The 21,186-nt window shown below is 38.0% G+C and overlaps 1 protein-coding gene across 8 annotated transcripts in view; it reads right to left on the bottom strand.

The window, feature by feature from the left end:
- Positions 1-21,186, bottom strand: part of Plekhg1 (pleckstrin homology and RhoGEF domain containing G1) — a 200,321-nt gene that overhangs the window by 138,615 nt on the left and 40,520 nt on the right. For 2 of the 8 annotated variants that reach the window (XM_074072328.1, XM_074072329.1), the window contains exon 2: positions 72-97. In XM_074072328.1, the coding sequence (XP_073928429.1) occupies positions 72-87 (16 nt within the window). In that variant the 5' untranslated portion in view covers positions 88-97. Of the gene's footprint in view, positions 1-9; positions 98-21,186 lie in introns of all 8 variants that reach the window. The other 6 variants (XM_074072332.1, XM_074072336.1, XM_074072330.1 and 3 more) reach the window with 3 other exon arrangements.

Here is a 21,186-nt window from a genome sequence, read left to right on the forward strand (position 1 = left end):
CATACTCACTGGGCAAAAGAAAAAGAGTAACCAACTCACTGTATAGTTGCGGTGTACCTTTTCAAGCTCACCTTCAACTCCTAACATCAGTCTTCACCTGTAGTGAAACAAAAAATAAAGCACTTGTTACTGAAATATTTCTTTTTCAGAATTACTTTAATGGAACATGAAAAATCTATCTCTATCGGGATAGATTTTAAGAGGCAAAAGGAAGACTGACAGCAAAAAGGCCAGAATTTTCCCAGGAAAAGCCCACACTATTTTGTAATAGACAGACCAAGATCACAAAAAATTAATTAAAAAACTTACAGGATGTGGGGTTAGAAAGTTATTGACATATAATCAGCCTTGACTTTACCCTTCCCTTGAAATACTCAGAAAATTCAAGAGCTGAACTTTCAAAAATCCTAAAAACAAAGGGGTCAACAAGTTGCCATAAGCCAGGAAGAATTCCCTCTAATGGAGAAGACAAACCCCAAGGGCACGAAGCAGGGCAGTAGAGTTGTGACGTCAGTCAATCTCAACCACAGCATCTCTAGCTCTGAAACACAAGTCCTCCACGGGATGGGAAAAGCCACCCACAGCCATCGCCACCCTATCCCCCAGTTCTTCTCTATGCTTAAGTCCCACGACTCCTCCCATCCTCCCAGCTTCCATCTTTGGAAGGCAATGGAGGGGAGTTCACACAGAAACAGGGGAGGTTTGCATTTGGTAAGGTTTGCAGTTCACAGCTTTTCCGTTCACTATTTTGGAAAAAAAAAGAACCACAGACACCTTGATGTTTGCAGAGTTCTAAAGATAAGCCTGTCTACAAGTTTATCAGCTGTGTATCTTTGTGAAGTTACTAAAAAAATTCCAGTTGACTGAACAGTGAAAAAGTAGTTACATAGTAGCATTAATAACACAGTGGCATAATACATAAAAGGGGAAGGAGGGACTAAGTATGCTATTATTATTACTATAAAATAGTCCAAAGAGACAAAGAGAGTGCAAACTTCAAATGTCCTGAGAAAAATCTAATAAAGAACTTTAATATCTAGCTCCACTTATGTCTGAAATACTGGCTCATGTTATTTGGAAGGGAGGAATGGAGCCCGCCACAGTGGACATGCCTATAATCTCAGCACTTGGGAGGCTGACACAGGAGCCATGAGGTCATTGTGGGTTACGTAGAGAGACTCTGTTTCAAAAAAAAAAAAGTAAATATAAAAAAATGGAGGGCTGTCAGAGATGGGTAGAGGTAAGCTAATCTCAGTTTGTGTATGGGGAGTAAAAACAAAGCCGTTTCTCTTTTGATATAAGTAATTGGTGGTCTTTTTTAATTAGTGAGAACAAAGAAACAAACTAAATATTTAAATTTAGTTAAGTTAGAAGACAACAATATATATATTAGAGAGGCAGAAATAAAAATAAAAGCAGAAATGCAATTTAGATATTTAAAAAACAAAAGCTGGTTCGTTGCAAGTTGAAATAATTTATAGTTGAATGTCTGAAAAATCTGGTCTTAAAATCCAACATGAAGATGGTGCCTGTGGTTCACACCTGTAATCCTAGCTACATAGAAGGCTGAGATTGGGAAGATTGCAGTTTGAGGCCAGTCTGGGCAAAAAGTTTGTGAGTCCCCATCTCCAAAAAAGCAGAGTAAAATGGACTGGAAGTGTAGCTCAAGCGGTAGAAAGACTGCTTTGCAAATGCAAAGTCCTGAGTTCAAATTTTAGTCCTACCTTAAAAAAATCCACCATGAAACTAGAATTGTTCAAAGAATATATCAAAGAAATAGAAAAGATTTAAAGATGAGTACTCAATTAAAATATCCTTATAAATAAGATTTTAACATTTCAATGGAAACAGTTTTCTATGGTAATATTTAATTATCAAAAGAGAATCTAAAATATAAAAGCTGAAGAATGAATACATGTGGTTTACTTCAATGATTAAATAATAATAATAAAAAAATAGTTCCCTAACTATATAAAAAGCTTTCAGGATATTTAAAAAATGAGTCTGTCCAGTTTGTTTGATGATGTTAACCTGATAACCAAAACTGATAAGGCACCAAGAGAGAAAAGTACTAGATAAGATCTAAGAATCCTAAATAAAGTGTTCAGAAAACCCAGTTTCCGGTAAATGACACATCACTATAAACAGGGTTTAGTCTATAAATATTATATAAATAGAACTATTATGCTCTATCAATAGGTCACAAGAGCTTTAACCACATTCGTGTCTTCAAAGATGCTAACGTGATAAACTCAGAACCTCTATCTGATACCCTCTCAGTAACCTGAAAATAGAAGGATGATTTAATATAATGTTAAAAAAAAAAGATCTAAAATCATCCAGTACTTTTTTGCACAAATCAGGAAGAGAATGAAAGATGCAGGCACAGAAAGACAAATGCCACATGTTCTCAGTGATATGTGGAAGCTAAAAAAGCTGATCTCATGGAAGTAAGATAGAATAGTGGTTGCCAGCAGCAGGGCAAGGGTCAGGGGATCACGGTTAGTAAGTACAGGGGTGAAGCTGGATAGGAAGAATAACTTCCAGTGTTCTATAGCATAAGGAGGTGACTATGAGCGACACCTATTATTGTTTCAAAATTGTGAGGAAAAGGATTTTGAGCATTCCCAGCACAAAGAAATGATACATGTTTGAAGTGATAGATATGCCAATTATTCTAGTGTGACTGTTACATATTGTATACATGCTTTGAAATATCACTCTGTACCCCAAAAATATGTACAATTATTATGTGATAATTAAAAATTTTAAGATACAGAAATATAAATAAAGCCTAGAAAATAGATGCCCACTATGCAACAGTGAAAGGAAATCAACAGACCAAATTACCACCACAAGCAGGTGTCAAGATTGAATACTTAGCAAACTCAAAAGAAATCTTTTAAAAACTTATTAAAATGGTAAAGAAGTCCTCAAATAATTTGAAGCAAAAAATCCATAATTTTTGGCCAGTGACAACTGGACACTTGTGATTTGCCTACACACAAATACATGAAAATGGAGACAAGCTGAAAATAGATCATATTTAGAAAAATTATACTTACAGTAAAGAATCTTTACAGAAGGCATTTAAAGAAATCTTTAAGTTAGGACCATGATTTCCTCACAAGAAATAACAAAAAGTACAAATGTACCTTTTTAAGAAAGAAGAAAAAGCACTATATATAGTCAGGAAATTCAATATGAGGTAAAGTAATGGACTGGGGGTTTTGGTCATTACAGGAATGTGAGAAACAAAAGGACTTTTGTAATCAGCAATGCTTTTATAGGTGAATGCTTGAGAAACCTGGAGGCTGTTCTGTAAATTCAATATGTGATTTTTAGAAAAAAATGCACTAAGACTATTTGATTATCTGGCCTTAAGTGCAAAATCCACTAATGTAGTATACTCAAAGCATTAAATACAAATAGAATTTGATGTAAAAACAAAACAAAAGTAGCCGTCAATATTATACTTGTGCCAAGAAAATACTATCGCACTTTACTGAATCATGATGAAACAGGTTACATTTTATTGCTTTTGGCCAAAGGACAATGTTAAGTTTACAGTCTGGAGTATAAGCAAGATAAATGCTTAAAATAAGTTATATAGGCAAAATGCAGTAAATGTGAGCATGAGTATAAAAATAAATAAGATGTCAGGGTTGGTTTTGTAAAAAGGAGACACAAGTCCAATATAACACCATGTCCTTTTAGTTACCGTGTCTAAAATAAGCTCACCTTCGACTTTAGACAGCACTCAAAGAGAGACTAAAAGCTATGTTACAATAGCTATAGGATCAAATATAGTTATCCCAGAGTGAACGTTAACAAAATTACCCATGAAAGGACTAACCTTGCTTTGTGTACATAGGACAAAATAGAAGTCATTATATCATGTGACTAAGTAAAAGTTGTTTTAACAGTCTGATTTAGGCATGATTTTTAAAAAGGAACAATTGAAAGTTATGATAACACTTGTACTTATGATAATTACTGAACAAACTCCTAAAATACAAACATTTTTCCATAAAATAGCAATTATTTGACATATAGGAGCCCCAAGAATTTGTTTGTAAGCATGAAATTTATTTCATGAGTAAAACACATGAACTTCATAAAAGGAAATGAAGTGAGGGTGGAAATCCATATATGGTCTATTGGAAGTGACAGAATTTTAGATCAGTGTCTAATGGGGGAATCTACCAATGTTCTTTCTGTAAGTTTCTAGAAAGTTTTCTTCAAATCAGTAATACAGATGATCTAGTGGACAAAACAAAAGTGAGTATTTTTGAGGGTCTACAAAATTGTATCATGTAAGTCCCCAAAGAAGCTCTATTTGGGTCAAAGTCTGCTTCTGTCTCTACCTGCCATCTTGGGGTGTGTCATTTCATATCTATCCCTCTGGTTTGGGAGTACTAGCTAGGTAACTTGTGACTCTGGGCCTATTGCAACATGAGAGCTGCTTCATTTTATTTGTAGACCACAAGCAAGTAGCAATGGTTGGTGTGATACAAATTAACTTCTCCTAAGTGGGTGGAACAGTATCCTCTACTGTTTTAGAGACATCCATCTACCTACTGTCTGGCGCCCGGGGATATCAGCATTTTCCTCTCTCTTGCTTTACTTCAGCCCATGTTCTCGAGGGTCATTAATTAGCTAAGCCATCCATCATGTTCCACCTAATTACTGTGATTGGTTCAAGGATAAGTCTACGCTAGACCAATCGGGGCCGATCAGACCTCATTCGGGATATTTTATTAAAAAGGAAATTTCCCTGCTCCTCTCAGATATGAATAAGAGAGGATTTTGAGTTAGAGGTACTGCTAACATCAGGGGCCTGAGAATGACCTAACATGGAGGAATCTCATTTTGATCAAATTCCTGTGCTTTTGAACTTGTAAAATAGGCTTATACATATACCAGTGTAACTTACTTCCCCACTCAATATTATGCTGTTTTGCTAACTGTGTAGTGTAATTGTTTGCAAGGGCAGGTAGTATTTTATTGGGTAATTTGTGGTATATTTATAGTCATGGACGGGATATTGACAAGTCAGTCAATGATGGACCCTGTATACAACAGTGGTGTCATATGTGCTATTAGAGTGCCTAGTAACATCACAGCTGGCTCAGTTTGTGTAAGTAAATTGTGTCGTTTTCACAACTATGGTGAAATTGCCTAAGAATGAATTTCTCAGACTATAGCCCTATCATTAAGTGACATGTGACTCTATATGCTCCATTGTTTGAACCTTTAGATTGTTTTCAGGTTTCTCCTACTGTAAGCAGGGTCACACCTGTCTGCTGTGTTCATGTGCAGGGGATTCTAATTTGAATTTATCTGAATGAAACTGCTGGGTTGTTCATCTTATACATACTGAATTTGACTAATAATGCTGAGTTTCTCCGAGAGTAATTGCCCATTTTACACTCTACCCAGAGTGTGACAGTCCTTTTGTTCATATTATGGCCCACAATTAATACTATAGAATCTTAATTATAACTTTTCGGAGGGGTGCAAAATGGTGTGACTGGTTTAAATTTGCATTTTCCTAAATGCTAATGAGGCGGGGCATATTTTCCTAAGTTATTTATTGTTATTGGCCATTTATGTTTCCCTCCCTCTGAAAAACTTGTATTTTTCCCCTTTCTATTGGATTGTGTTTTTCTTATAAATGTGCTGGAGTTATTTATGTATTCCTCGATGTATAAATGCTTATGTCTGTTATGGGTTATGATTTGCTTTTAATGTCACTTGACAAATGAGAGCTCTTAAATGTGAAGCTGTCACATATGCTCTCTGTATTTTAATGACCTTTGTATTTTGTTTATGAAATTCTTTCCTGAACCCAAGAGATTAAGATAGATTATATTTCTTTAAAAAGCTTTATAATTATTTCATGTTTAAGTTCTAAATCTATTTGAAATTGATTTCTGTGTATGCTGTGAGGCAGGGATACATTTTCATTTTTCCATAAAGATAAACAATTATCCCAGAATCATTTATTAATTTATCTTTTCCATTGATTTTCAATTCACCTATCATCTATCAGGTTTCTATAGAAATGTAGGCCTATTTAAGGATTTCTGTTTTATTAACCTAATTGCTTATCCCTGTTGCCAAAATCATACCGCTTAAATTACTATAGCATTATATACCATATAAACAACATTGCTAAATTCTTCTGTTTCTTCTTTAGGATTATTGTGGCTATTTATGAATCTCTGTTCTTCCATATAAATTTTATAATCATTCTAAGTTCCACTAAAAACATGCTGGATTCATTGGGACTGCAGTGGATGTATATTTGTAACAACTGACCTCTTTACAATAATGAGATTATCTATGAACATATTACCCCTCCCTTTCCATTTATTTAGGTCCTTAAAAATATCTTCCAATAAAATTAAAGTTATCTCATTTTGTAAAATCTAAAAATCTCAAAGAGGTCTCATTAGATAGATTTCCAACAGTCTTATTTTTGTTGTAACTAGAGAAAAAATGGAAATATACAGAAAAGTTACAAAAATTAGAAGAATATAAAGAATTCTCTTTTTTTCCTAGCTCTTTCTTGTGAAAAGCTGAGTGTTATTAGCTTGTTCCATTGGACCAAATTCTGGTTTCAAGACACTATATGCGGGCGGCGGGTGGGAGAGGGTGGGGGTGGGGGGCCGGGGGGAGAAATGACCCAAACAATGTATGCACATGTGAATAAATGAATTTAAAAAATGGAAAAAAAGACACTATATGCTCACATATTGCTTAAGTAAGAAGAGCCATCAACCACAGAATTCACAGTAGAAATCAGATGGTGAAGGTGGGAAGGGAGAAGGATAGAGAATTTAAACTACCAGGTATTCTAGAAAAGAATGTCAGGCAATCATTGGAATTTTCTATTCATGTGGATGATTATTTAAATATTTCCAAATTGGTTATTTATCCATCCAGTAAGTAGAGAGAATCTATTTTGCAGATACACATATCTGTTCTCATAGAGGCTCCAAAGATATGTGCTCCATAGCTGTCCTTGAAAACTCAAGTCAATTCAATTCCTAACTTCATATCTCTCATGGACTTTTTCTTTTTTTGGAGCAACCTAGTGGTTTCAACCATTTAAAATAAGCAAACAACAAATCACCTAGAATTTGGAAATGGAAACAATGAGAAAGGACAAATCTTTCAATAGCTCATGTTTCTTGTCTCCTAATTAGTACATTTACTAATTTTATCATAATTTGATCCAATTATGTGGCAAATACCTTACATGTATCAGATACTAAGTACACCAGGCACAGGGGATTACCAAGTGAATAAGGCATGGTGTCTCCAAAGAATTCACTTCCCATTGTACAGTGGGTGTGTTCACGAAAAACTACATACACTGAGCCGTTTTAATAAACTGGATTGTTTTCATTGGCATTTTGACAGATGTATTTGGAATGACTTGTCAAAAGTGAGTTTCTTCCCACTCAATCCAGATGTTATAGATCAGGTTTGCATATCTCTTCAGGCTCTTCATGCTGCATATAAATAAAACTAATGAGATGAGTTGAGATTTTAAGACAAGTTCAGGGCCTAGTTTGTATCAATTCCTGGCTGCCATAGGATCTCACATCAGATAGCATTGATTAAAGTTTTTAAAACACTATTGAGACGAATTACACTGATGCTGGATACATCCCAAGTTTGGGCTAGATTTCATGGTAAATTGACTGTGAGACGGGTTTTTGTTTTTGTTTTTGTTTTTTAAATAAAAGGAGACCAAAGCAGAGTTTAGTAGTCGAAACCTTAGATTTTTGCCATTTCTTATTTATCTTTTAAACAGACTAGTAGTTGGCATAATGACTTGACATAGGATAATTAACTGCAATAGTTAATTGAAAATTAGGAGTGCCAGTGGTGACCCCTTCCTCAAATTCCCTGTTAAGTCCCTCTTTTGCATATCTAACAGCAAAGAAGGCTCAACAAAGAAAATAATGAAAAAATAAGAAAATAATAATAATAATAAAATATAAGAAGAAGAAGGAGGAGGAGGAGGAGGTGAAGAAAAAGAAAAGCTGGCTCCCCAGAGCTGGACACCAGCAACATTCTCCTCTATTTTTCAATGCTGGAGATACACTGGAGAAAAATGTAAAAGACAGAAGGTTTCTCATTGCACACAGACACACCACAAGGTGCTGTAGGCATGGGGGTCACAAAGAAAAATAATAAGCGCCTCCTGGGGAACCACATGTCACTGAACAGACTGGATGGGGTTAAACTGCAAATGCAGTCATACAGCCATCAGCACCTTCCTAACTTCACTCTCTTGTCACCCAAGCAGCCTGTGCTCCTCTTAAAGTGCCTCAAAAACCTCCCACAGTGGAGTGCCTGTGGTTTACCCACATAGGCACTAAGGATTCAGCTGTAACTAACACACATGCAGTCCTTACCCACTTGGAGCCTCCAGCGAATGGATGTCCACTGAAGATTTAGCCAGAGACAGTGCCCAGAGGCAGACACAGTCATACGGTGTGCTTCTGAATGTACAAGAGCACTACAACTCTACACTGTGCATGAAATGCACCTGTAATTCCAGCACTGGGGAGGCTGAGGTAGGAGGATCATGACTTCGAGGCTACATACTAAGTTCCAGCCATCCTGGGCTACACAGCAAGACGCAATCTAAAAAAGTCAACGATGATGATCAAAGGATGACAATGATCCAACTCTAATATTAAACCTGGGACTGTGTAGCACACAAGAGGAGGGGTAACATGGGTAAGGCAAGACTTTGAAAAGATCAAGTGCAGATTTGAATGTGGAGAAGGAAGGGGACTGTGAAAGTTAGTTTTGGCAGAATCTACACAATGAAACAGAGGAAGCCTCAGAAAGTGATAAACATTTTTCAGCAGAAACATTCTCTAAGCACCACCTTTTGTAAATGAGCGTTCAAGAGCTTCTTTCAATGTAGAGCAATAATTTTAAGCAAGTTAGAATGTGACCAAGCCATGACAAACAAGTGTGCTTTCACAACATAGTGAAATTGAACAGAACTCAGCTGGTCCAACTGAATACCTGTAACTAAAATAGATTTGGTAACAAGAAAAAGAGGGATCAGTTACTTCTGCTGGTTAATTAACAAACTAATATTTGGGAGATAACTTTAAACACCCAATTTTGTATTCCCCTATTTATTCAATGGTAAAGAACAGGGTTTTGATTAGTCCTATTGTATATTATTTGCATTATTGGTTAACTATATAGTAATAAAACATGCTAGAAGCAAAAAACAAAACAAAACAGGGTTTTGTTTTGATTTGGTTTGGTTTTTTTGCTTTTTGTTTTTTCTAAACCAGGCTTTTATAAAAACACTGCTTTTATTCAGGCAGCATATGGGAAAAAAAAAACCACCTATTCCATCACTTGAAAATGTTATATTTAGAAAGGCAATTTCCTTTTACTAAAAACCTTTCCATATCAATCAAGAAAATAGGCTTTGACATATCATTTTTTGAAAAAGTAAACTACCAAATATATCACAGAGTTTTCATTGAATATTCATCTTGAGGGTATTTCAGTAAGCTTTCAGGTTGAGGGGGGGAGAAGGGAAACAGGACTACAGAGGGCTGACTTCCAATAAAACATTTTACAGTGACTACCAAACAGTAACTTATTCATCTAACACATCCCTCCACCTACAGCAACCAGCACTTCCTGGAAATCTCTGGTTTGGAGACTGTGGACTGCTTTTGCTGCCAAAAAGAGGGAAAATGTTAAAATTGAATAACATGGCTCCTGAGGAAAACGGGGTGAGAAATGACAAATGCAAAGAAACCTTGTCATTTTCAATCTGTACTTAAGCCAACTATTTTTACGATTATTAAAGCTTCCAGTAGCGTAGCGATCTGCACAAGGCTCAAAACTTAATGTGATTACCATTCAGAGATATTTCAGGGACTCTTCAATTCACAAAGGTCCTGTCTGCATAATGTTCTTAGTTTTCTTCACAAGAAACTATTAGGATTTTCTTCAATCTATCTTGCCAGGTTAGACTATATTATTGATTCATTTTAGAGAACATTTTTCATAGGCTATATCTACCTGATGTCTAATTTCTAATTGTATGAACAGAGTAATATTTCTTCAAATTCTGTCTGTGAGCATACTTAGCTCAAACAGTTGAGAATCTATAAAAGCCTGGGCACTTGATCATGTGACATTACCTAGATTAGAGGGCAGAGCTCATTGGGCACAGATATGGTAGAGAACAGGCTGTCTCAAATTTTATTATGAAACAGAAACATAGTCCCTACCATTATAAATTTAGTTAGAATTATGCTTTTTGATCTAAATAATCAGCAACTCCATTTATATGTTTAGCATCTATCTCTTCATTCCTCCTCATGAGCCTCTGTTTCCCAATGCCCAGCCTGTGGGATTGCTCAGAAGTAATTGTTGAATGAATAACCTAGCGAAATGTGCTGGCTGGGGTTAGTGACATGAGGTCATCGCTAACTTCTGTGAGAGTTTTGTGAAATTATTAAGACTCAAGTAGAAATGGTTCAGGCTGAGGAGTGAAATGCCATGTGTCACAGAAATAACTGAAAGAGGGGAGCTAGAAAGAGCGAGAGTGGGGTAAGTATTCTAAGCAGGGTCTAATTGGGACAGTGCAGATGATATATACATGTTGACAGGACAGATCCTTCAGAGAAGGAGGGATTGACAATAATGGACAAGGAAAAATAATCAAAAGTATTTCTAAAAGACAAGAGGGGCTAAAACCTAGAGCCTAGGGAGGACACTTGCTACTGTAACAAAGGGCAGGAAGATGGTGGTTATTAGTAGATTTGACAGACCAGTGAGTTTTCAAGTGACTTCTATTTCCTTGGGATGTAAGAGACAAGATTATCTTCTGAGTGTGATGGGTAAGAAGGTATATTTGGGGGAAAGTAGGGAAGATTAGAAATAAGTCATTTTGAAGAGCCAGCCATGAGCTAGTTAGAAAAAAAATAGAAAGTCTGTCAAAATCACCTTCTGTGTCATCAGCCAGCAGGTGCTAGATCCAGAAAGTGGGACACTGGCCTGGCCTGGCTGGGTGTAGCAGGCAGCAGGTGAGATGGATGGAGAGCATCACAGGAAGAACTTGGCTTTATGTCTGAAGACCTGGGCCCAAACCAAGCTCAGCCGCAAGTGAGTTGTCTGACCTGGAGTAGTCTCTTCACCTCCTGAGACCTCAGGTTTCATCATTTATAAAAGGACAGACTTGTAGAAACCTCCCTTCTAGCTCCAAAAAGAATAATTAGCAAATTAGTCTAGTGGCAGCACAATAAATACAGGATGAAAACTTAAAGAGCTGGACAGGAGCCATCCTACTGCCTCAGTCATGGTTCTATTATTTCCTGACATGAATCACAAGATCAACAAGACCAACCTCCCCTCTGTCTACCCCTGGTCCTACTTTTATTCCGTCAGCTACATGAAAACCATGATAACATGACTTCATTGCTTTAACCTTCCAAAAGGTTCCCCAACACTATGTAGCTGAACCCACACTCCTCAGCCCAGCCCAGGAACCCTTGTCATGGGTTCCTGCCCACCTGTCTCCCTGTGACTGAAACACCAACTGAAAAATTATTTCTCAAAAGTAATTTTGAGACAGGATTTTATCTATTAAAGCATAAATAAAATAAGGGTTATTTGAATTCTCTAAACACACCTATTCTTTACTATAGTGACATAGGTATTTTTATTTGCTATTTTAAGACAGACAATCTAATTTGAAAGCATTGTATTTAGAGATTTGGGCCAAGTTGCTCTTAGTAACAACAGTGAGAGTTTTGTGGTTGAGTTAAAATATACCTAAGTGAATGCTTTTCGCTTTTTAAGGTGAGTACAATTTAAGTGAAAGCCTTCCCAAAAGAAACGGGATTTCCAGAGGAAGTGAACAAAGAATATAAATAACATTCATGCCCCATTCATTAAAACAACGGTATTCAGTGATGTTTACACATGTGGTTCTCACTCTTTAAACTTAAGACTAAATATATTTTAAAAGCTGTAAGTAAAGTAGTAATTTACTGAAGCCAAACCACAAAGAAATTTCAGGAATGCATCCAGGTTGTATAATTTTATTTCCTGTTATATAAAGAGAATTTTAATAGCTTCTATTTTGGTCATCTACTGGCTAATTCTTAGAAGAATTTTGGAACATAAAATAATTTCAGAAATTAAGTTTCAATCCAATTAAGTTTCTAACTATGAGGCAGAAATGTAAGCTCCCCTATCACTCTTTCTTATACAGAGGTACCTGATAAGGGAGCAGCTACCTGGCCAAAAAAATCCCCACCCTCACCCTCCCATGCCTGGGAATGCTCTGGTCTCTCGGGCACCTTTATTTGCCTTCATTTCAGGGATCCTTGTCTAGCTGAGAAGAGCAAGAGAGGGAGGGACAATAACAAGAAAGGTTCCAGCAAGGGTCAACGAATGTTAAGAGCAAAGGGTGAGTGCTTGTGGCTGGGGGAGGAGGCAGTATTCCAGAACCTTCTGTGGAAATGATATAGAAGGAGGGCAATCAGAATAGCTTTTCGGGAAGACTTGAGAGACAGAGAGAAATGCAGCCAAAAACAGAAGGATGGCATAGGAAGACATAAAAACCTAAATTGTGAGGAACCTTAAGAGAGCTAAGTCAGCAGCAACTGGGGCCCTGGTGAAAACCAGAAATATATTCTATCTAAAAATTAACAAAACAAGTAAGTGTTTTGATGCTAGAAAAGAAGATTTCTAAGCAATCAGGGAAGATCATCTGTGAAAAATAAGAGCCAGAACAATATCGATAGATATTCACACTCCTCTCATCAAAGTAGAACAAGAACGAGAAAGTTCTTATTAACAGGAGTCTAGACAGAAAACTCAATGGACTAAAGAATTTACATGACTAAAGATTAAAAATTTAAGCCAAGAAAACCTCCAGAACATACAGAAAAAAAGAAGCACCGTAAAGAAAAGGAAAATAGGTAAGACGTGAAGAATAAACTCCAAGAGGTACAAGATCGGTCTGCTGGAGTTCTAAGGAAAGACACATTAATACCAGTAGGAAGAAAATACCCTGAGCTAAAAGGAACTCAAGATCATAAAGGCCAAAAAAAAACAAAAACGAGGATTAGTGGGAAAAGGTCATGGTGAAATTTCAGAATTAAGGATAAAGCAAAACTTCCTAACTGCAAAGAGGTAGGCAGTTTCAAACATGTAGTAACAGAATTTACAATCCATAAATATTATGTATCAAAAGTTACTTAAAGAGAATAATAGCCTATTGAATGGGGAAAAAAAAGAATCTAAATAAGAGAACAACATGGAATACAGAAAAACAAGAAAAACCGAATACAATCCAAAAGTAGAGAGGTGTTTATAGAGCAATGAAGCCTTTGGGGTAATGTCAATCAAGTAGCAAAAATCAGTGGTTTAGGATGGGAGTTCTTTTTCTATGGATCTACTAATATTTTGGATCTACAGAAAGTAATATTTCCATCTTGGCTTTACAGTTTTATAAGAAACAACCTACACACCAAACAAAAAGACATTCATAGTTATGCCATGAAAATAAAAATTGTAAATATATTCAACTATGACACTGTAAAAATTGTAGTCTAGCAAATTGGGAGGTCACAGGTAGGGCAACTGACCATCCTGGGATCAGGGGATTCCCAGACATGTGACTTTCAGTACTAAAACTGGGAAAGTCCTGGGTAAACCAGGACTAGTTTGTCACCTGGGTCATAGGGTGGAAGAGACAGGGGAAAAATGTTAATATCCTCATTTTTCAGATCAAGAATTCAATACTAATGTAGCAATTGTTAGTAATAACTATACTTGACTTTATATTTGATTTCACCTCTTCCTCAAGCATTTAGATTTGTAAAACAATACATCCATTTGGAGTAGGTCAACCCTCATTCATGAGGCATCTAACTTCTATCAAAGAGAATATTTCAAAGTTAGAACCACCTAGAGCTCCAAACACGTGAAACTAACTAAAAAGCACTAAATAAGGGATTAAAAAAATCTAAACTCTGATTTGAAAGCAAGTTTATAATCAAAACCAAGCACAGGAAGATGGGCAGTGTTTGTACTCTGGTGCGGAATGGATGATCACAGGAAAGGACGAGAGGAGCCACTGTTGAACCAAAACAGGGTCCCAAGTGAACCATGTTAATCACATTAACAGGTCAGTGGACTGGACACGGGGCCAAAGCTCCTGCTGAGAAACCCCAGTTCATCCAGGTGGAAGCAGCTTCCTTCCCTCTCTGTAAGTGCAACCGTGATGAGTGTTATCCACACTTTTAAAAACAGCCATGGATGACGTAGTGTGATCTGGCTATTTTATGCTGAAATTGTTACTCATATAAAAAAGGCAAGAAAGGGGGTCTTTGCACGAGCATTAACACTTTGAAGTTGTTTAATGACCCTGAAGAGAGGTTCATATCTGTAGCTAAGTTTTTTGCATGTCTTTAAAAAGAACTCAGATCCTAGGTATGCTGACTCTACAATTATTTGCACAGGAAACCATTAACTTATCTACAAACGATAACCATAAAGATAATTGTTTCATGCCCTTCAACTTAAGAATGGCCTCTGTTAAAAACGAAAGACATGCTATTTATTTAAAATTCCAAACAGAAAAGGCCGATAGTCCCACATATTGTAAGCTACTAACTGCCAAGGCCATGATCAAAACCCATTATGAGTGCTGTGCAGTATGCAGAATTAGAGCCCTCGATATACATCAACAGCTTAACGGGGCCTGCCAAACCACCGCACGTCTATCAGTTGCCTTATTTTAAGGTGCACTTAACGTTTTAAAAGCATACCTGAAATCAGCAGGTAGCTTATAATTACGATGCACATTTAACATGATCCAGTGTACTTAAGCTCCCTGAAAAGCTGTTTGTTACATCAATTGGGTATCTTAAAAATCCTTTAGTCTAACAACTGAGAAAAGGGAAAAAAAATCATGCTCACAGTTCGTTGGAGATACATCCATTGATGAGAGCATATTTGAACTCATTTAATTGAAAAAGAAAATATAGTTCCAGGTAAGCCGAGATATGGGTTGTAAAAGCAAAGCAAGCTGAGTTTAGAAACGTGAAAAAAGACCAAATGAGACCAAATTGGGCACCAGTTTCCCATTGTGCTAAACTACAAAATACACACAGCTGAGTCACAAATTTCAAACCAAGAAACAGACCTGTGATGCCTGCAAAAATGTCCATCATGGCTTTTACATTTTAATTTTAATTACAAGACTACTAAAATTCTCATTCAGGCTGTTAGAATATTTCAATGGCATGGAGCCAGAGTGAAATTTTTAGCAGTCTTCACAACTCCAGAAAATGAAGGAACAAACAGCAACAAAAAAAAGCAGTGAAAGCTGCAATTTACTTGCTCTCCAGGAAATAATCGGGATGTGGTGGAGAAAACTTAATGAAACAACTTAAAACATTTGTGTGAAATTCAAAGTCTTCTGTGATAAGCCCCTGAAGGGTAGGAAGTGTATCCGCCCTCATTCTTACTCCCTTGGTTTCCAGTGACAGCTCCATTGAATATACTGAATATTCAAATCAAACAGGATTGAGAGCTAATTATTTTTCCAGAAGATCTTCCATTACTCCAACACTTGAATTGTTTTAGGTTTCCACATCCCCCCAAATGCTGCTAACTCTTCTTGGAAGGGTAACACCCATTGAATTCCTGCCCACCCGCTTCTGAAATCCATTACACACCACAGCCTGTAGCTTGCAGGCAAAGACACTGGTGTTTGTAATCATCTAAGCCACGGAAATGATGATGTATGTGCCCCCAAGAATTTGCTGTATTCTTGGCAAAATCAAGATTTATTGTTCAATTGTTTCATTACTTCATTATTTTAATGGGGTTTCTCCCAAAGCAGGCTTAATGTTCGGGTTGAAAGTTAAATTTTTCCATATGTCTGAATTTAAACCACTTGCTCTAGTAATAGGGAAATTTATTTATTCTTACAATATTTTAAGTGTTTATTTTATTCACTTTATTTTTTAAAAAAGCTTTATCCTAATGCTGTCAGTTGCTTTTATGCATTTTCCTTGAGTGTGGTTTGATTATAGAGGTTGACATGCACTAGAAAATTCATTGAAGTTCCATTATGTGCCTTTGGAAATCCCAGCCTTTTCCTCTCCAACCACTGCTTAAAATGTCACCAATGCCACCAAGGTCTTCTCGGCCCCTCCAGGCCACACGTTTTTACTATACAGGCAAGCATTCCTAACCCCAGACTGTTTGAACATCAACATGGCATCACAAGAGTAAAATTCCACACCTGACTTCATGGGACAGTCGCACTAAAAATATTGTATAAAATTACATTCAGGATATATATATATGTATATATATGCACACACATATATGTATACATATATGGATATATATACACACATATATACATATATGGATATATATACACATATGTAGAAAAATACACATATATATAGTGTATGTGAAATATAAATCACTTTCATGCCCCTAAAAATCTGATGTACATGCAAACATTCCATAATAATCTACCCTATTCTCACGTTTATTATTCTCCACCACCCACTTGATTTCACACTTTTGTTTTTGGCAGTACTAGGAGTTGAACTCAGGGCCCATCACTGGCTAGACAGGTTATCTACCTCTTGAACCACGCCTCCAGCCCTTTTTGCTTTATGGATAGTGCACATCTGGCTTCACTCAAGAATGGGCATTTGTTGAGTAGGTGGCACTGCCACGGGATATCCTGTTGTTTTCCTATGGTTCCTTTTCACCAACCTCATGAATTGAGTTAATGTAAGTTAAATGTGTTTATAAGTCCACTCTACATCATAGAAACATTCACATTTGGTAGTAAATGATTGAAGCTTATATGCTATCTGTATGTATATGCTATTTGTGGGCATTTCACTATAATTAATTAACAGATAGCCTATTTATAGTTATTAGTTTTAATGAGATTCTATTGTGGGAGAAAATATTTTAAATAAAATAGAAAATAATAACTACATCATGGTTTTTAAAATTTATTTTTATTATTGTTTTGGTGGGGATACATTGTGGCATTTACAAAAGTTCTTTTACAATATATCACAGTTGAATTCACCCCCTCCATCATTCTCCTTTATCCTTCCTCCCCCCATTCCTGGAAGAGTTTCAACAGGTATCATTTTTCCATTTTCATACATGAGTATATAATATTTCTAACATAATCACCCTCCTATATCCTTTCTTTATCCCCTCACCCCTCCCACCCCTCCAGAGAGGTACCTGTTTTGCCTTCCTGTTCTCTGTTTTTGCAAAAAAAATGAAATTTTTGTTTGTTTAACATAGCTCTGCAGGGAGTTTCCTTGTGACATTTCCATGTATATATGTATTATAGCCCGAATTCGTTTCTTCTCTTTATTTTTCTCCTTTCTACTTAGTCCCCTTCTTATGGTAATTTCACAAAGTGTAAAAATTCTAAATCCATTCTTGTATAGGCGGTGCATCATGGATTTTGAGTAGGATCTAAATACTCAGGTTGAAACCTGCTACAAACTTTTAAAGATACATTTTCTGAAAAATTATGTCACTACATGTTGGGAATGCGTAAGAAGTCTCAAGTGTCATCAACAAGAAGTAACTGAATAGTCAGTGACGGGGATATTTTCAATGTTTTACGTTACTAGCTATTTTGAGACAAATAAAAGCAAAGAACAAGAAATAAATAAAAGCAGCAGTCTAATCTTCATTTAGCTCCAAAAGTTTTGATTTTATAGACACACAAACACACATCTCGCTGCTTTGAAAACCAAAGCCTATGCATGGAGACAAAGCAGCCAAGTGGTCTCAAGTTCGAGACACTCATAGCTAGTATTCTTCCAGGGCACATAAGCTGCTCCCCGGCAAATAACAAGCTCTTTATACTCAATAATTGACTCTCTCGTGACAAAAGTGTTACTATTCACCAAAATAATGGAGGGTTAATGGCAAAAGCAACTATAAGCCAACTAGCTTCACTGTGAGACATTTTGTTGAAAAAAAAAAAAAAAAAACAACCTGATTGGGACAAAGAATGTAAACATTAAAAAAGTTCCCAACACTCAGGTCAGATCCAAGTGTGGTATTTCCAGTCCAAGTTCCCAGGGAAGGTGTCTTGTTGGCATTGCCCACCTTCCGTAGCTGGGTTTCTGTATTTTTTCACTCCATTTTTTATTATTTCAGCTTTCACCCTGAGGACCCATAAATATGCCCTGACCAGAGACTGGGCCTCACTTATAGCCCAGGCCTCGGTCAACCATGCTACATGGTACCCCAGAGCCTGGCTGCTCACAGGGCCCCCAGGGACAAGCATTACCTGGCAGCTTGTTGCAGGCACAGCTCAGTCAGGTCCCAGGCAAACTGAATCGGAGCCGCATTTCAGCTCCTCAGGCGATTCCTGGGCAGTGGAGGTGAGAAGTCCCATGGCAGCCTGTGCCACAACAAAACTGACCTGCACTTGTGGCCTCTGGATGTGAACTCAGTTCTGAAACCACAACTTCCTCACAGACTCTCCTCACCCCACCACGTACACACCCAAGCCTTCTAGGCTTTGCTAGCTAGAACTCAAGAGCAGATACCCTTTATATCACTGCTCTGAGTCCCCCCTTCCTAGAATGCCTTTGACTCTTGTTCTTCCCCAGATGTGCCAACCCTGTAGCATCAACCCACAGCCTAGGTAACCTCCCTCTTCTGCCAGGGGCTCTGGAGCCCCTGGGTGATGGACTTAGGCAAGCTTTCTGGACTTTCTCCTCCTGGAACCCAAGCAGTAGCAGGTCACAGGCAAGACTGGGGAGTATGGTGACCAACATGGACTACAGCTAGAGGACTGGCAGTACCAATGAAGCAGGTGCTATGAAGATAGGGTGTCTGAAGTTAAGGATAGAAGAAAACAGGTCAGGTAGCCACAGACTCAAGCTGATAGTTGGGAAACTGATAGCTTTTGAAGTCTGGACAGCCAAAGGGTTCAGCGTACATCTGAACTCAACAAATACAGACTGAACTGTCTAAGTCTATGATGTCAAAAGTCAAAGCTTTGCGATCAGCTTTTGTGGTACACACACACACACACACACACACACACACGCTCCCACCCACACCCACACCCCCTCTCCCACCTGAAATTCCAGACATGACGGAGAGGGGAGGAAGAGCCTGTGACCAGTGACAAGCTGGGGAGCTATAGATGTATTTTCCATGGTGAGCTGACAGGAGGAAGTTGGTAAATAGTATGGATTGAAGTTTGTGTTCCCCAAGAATTTATATATGGGTTCCCAAAACCCCAGAGGTGTGGTGGTATCTAGAGGAGGACCTTTGGTAGCTAATTAGATTCGATGAGATCATGAGAGTGGCTCCTCCATGATGGGATCAGTGGCCTCATAAAAAAGAGACAGCAGACATGAGAAGGCAGCCATCTGTGAGCCAGGAAGAGGCCCACACCAGAAACTGACCTCGCCATCTTCCTGATCTCAGACTGCCAGCCTCCACAACTGTGAGAAATAAATTTCTCTGGCTTAAGCCACCATGTCTATGGTACTTTTTTATGGCAAGATTAATCCAATGTCCTAACATAAGATAAAACTTTAGCCCTGACTACCTCTCTGACTCCCCTTCCACACTTGCTTTCTACTAGAGCTTCACCTCTGGTATAAGTGAAGATAGTGACCATCAGCTGAGCACCCTGGACTCTGCCTCAACAAAGCCTTTGTCCACTCAAACTCCAATGCGCTCTCAGAGAAGGGATATCTCTCCTTCGATACAGTAAATCTGAAAGCTTGCCCCGTTGTAGACACTCACATCCCCTCTGTCTCCCCTTTCACTCCAACTAACCCCCTCAGCCACCCTCTCTATGGGTTTCTTTCCTGTCATTTTTCCAAACCAGGCTTGGCCACACTCTTAATGTGGCTACACTCTGACCCTTCTGGCCAGTTCCATTTTCATAGGAAAACACCGATCAAGCAGAGACTACTCAATCCACATTCTCCTTATGCATCGCTTCCATTGTGCAGTCATTTGCTTCCTGCTCTGGGAGCTCTTTTGGAACTCATGTTTCAAGTTCATACCTTACTTGGTTTCTCCCCTCTTTCAACTTTCTGCAACACTGAACGACATTGAGTTTCTTCCAATTTTCTGACACTGAGTTTGTCTGAGGTCACTCCCAGTGTTCCCCTGACTTCTTTGTGGCCTTTCCAGGCTTGACGTACTCTTTCAATTTATTACGGCTCAGTATGGGCTGAGCTAATGGGTTCCATCTTTGCTCCTTGAAGCACTGGGAATCAAAAACAGCACCCTCCCGCATGGGGAAGGGAGATCCTTATTTATCATTCCTGCTCCAAATTCAACTTGATGTTTTTCAAATCCATGTCAATTTTTCCATATAAAATTTTGTTTCAACATAGGATTGATGGCTTTAAAAGACTTAAAATTCATTGTTGACTCATATAAGCAAAATAGGGTCAGAATTTCCATCTCTGCTTTGGAATTTGCCAGTGGTCAGCTTCCTCCTAACTAACTGAACGTAAGAGCATCCTTCTTGTATACTTCACAGTACTACTGGAAGATCAAAGAGAAAATGGGCCTTCAAGCCTGTAATACTAGCTACTTGGGAGGTGGGGACCAGGAGGATCATGATTTGAGGCCATCCTGTGGCAAAAAAAAAAGTTCATGAGACTCCATCTGGACAAATGGCTGGGCACAGTGGCATATGCCTATCATTTCAGCTATGCTGGGAAGTACAAAAAGGAAGACTGTGGTCCAGGTTCACCCAAGCATAAAGTGAGACCCTACCTCAAAAACAACCACCATGAAAAGGACTGGTGGAGTGGAAAATGATAAAGCACTTGCCTAGCAAGTGTGAGGCCCTGAGTTCAAGCCCCAGTCCCACACCAACACAAAAATGTCTGGCAAAGAGGCAAGTGATAGAGCACCTGTGTAGCAAGAGTGAGGCCCTGAGTTCAAACCCCACTACTACCAAAGAGACAGAGAGAGAGAGAGAGGAACTACACAGAAGTCCTGACTGTCATGACCCTACTGTGTAAAGGCCCCAGGACTCCCCGTCTACCAGACAGTGCATGCCTCTGCTAGCCTGTTGGGAACAGGCACGGAGGAGGAGGGAAG

The sequence above is a fragment of the Castor canadensis genome, chromosome 1 (genome assembly GCF_047511655.1).
Source record: "Castor canadensis chromosome 1, mCasCan1.hap1v2, whole genome shotgun sequence".
Classification (NCBI taxonomy): Eukaryota; Metazoa; Chordata; class Mammalia; order Rodentia; family Castoridae; genus Castor; species Castor canadensis.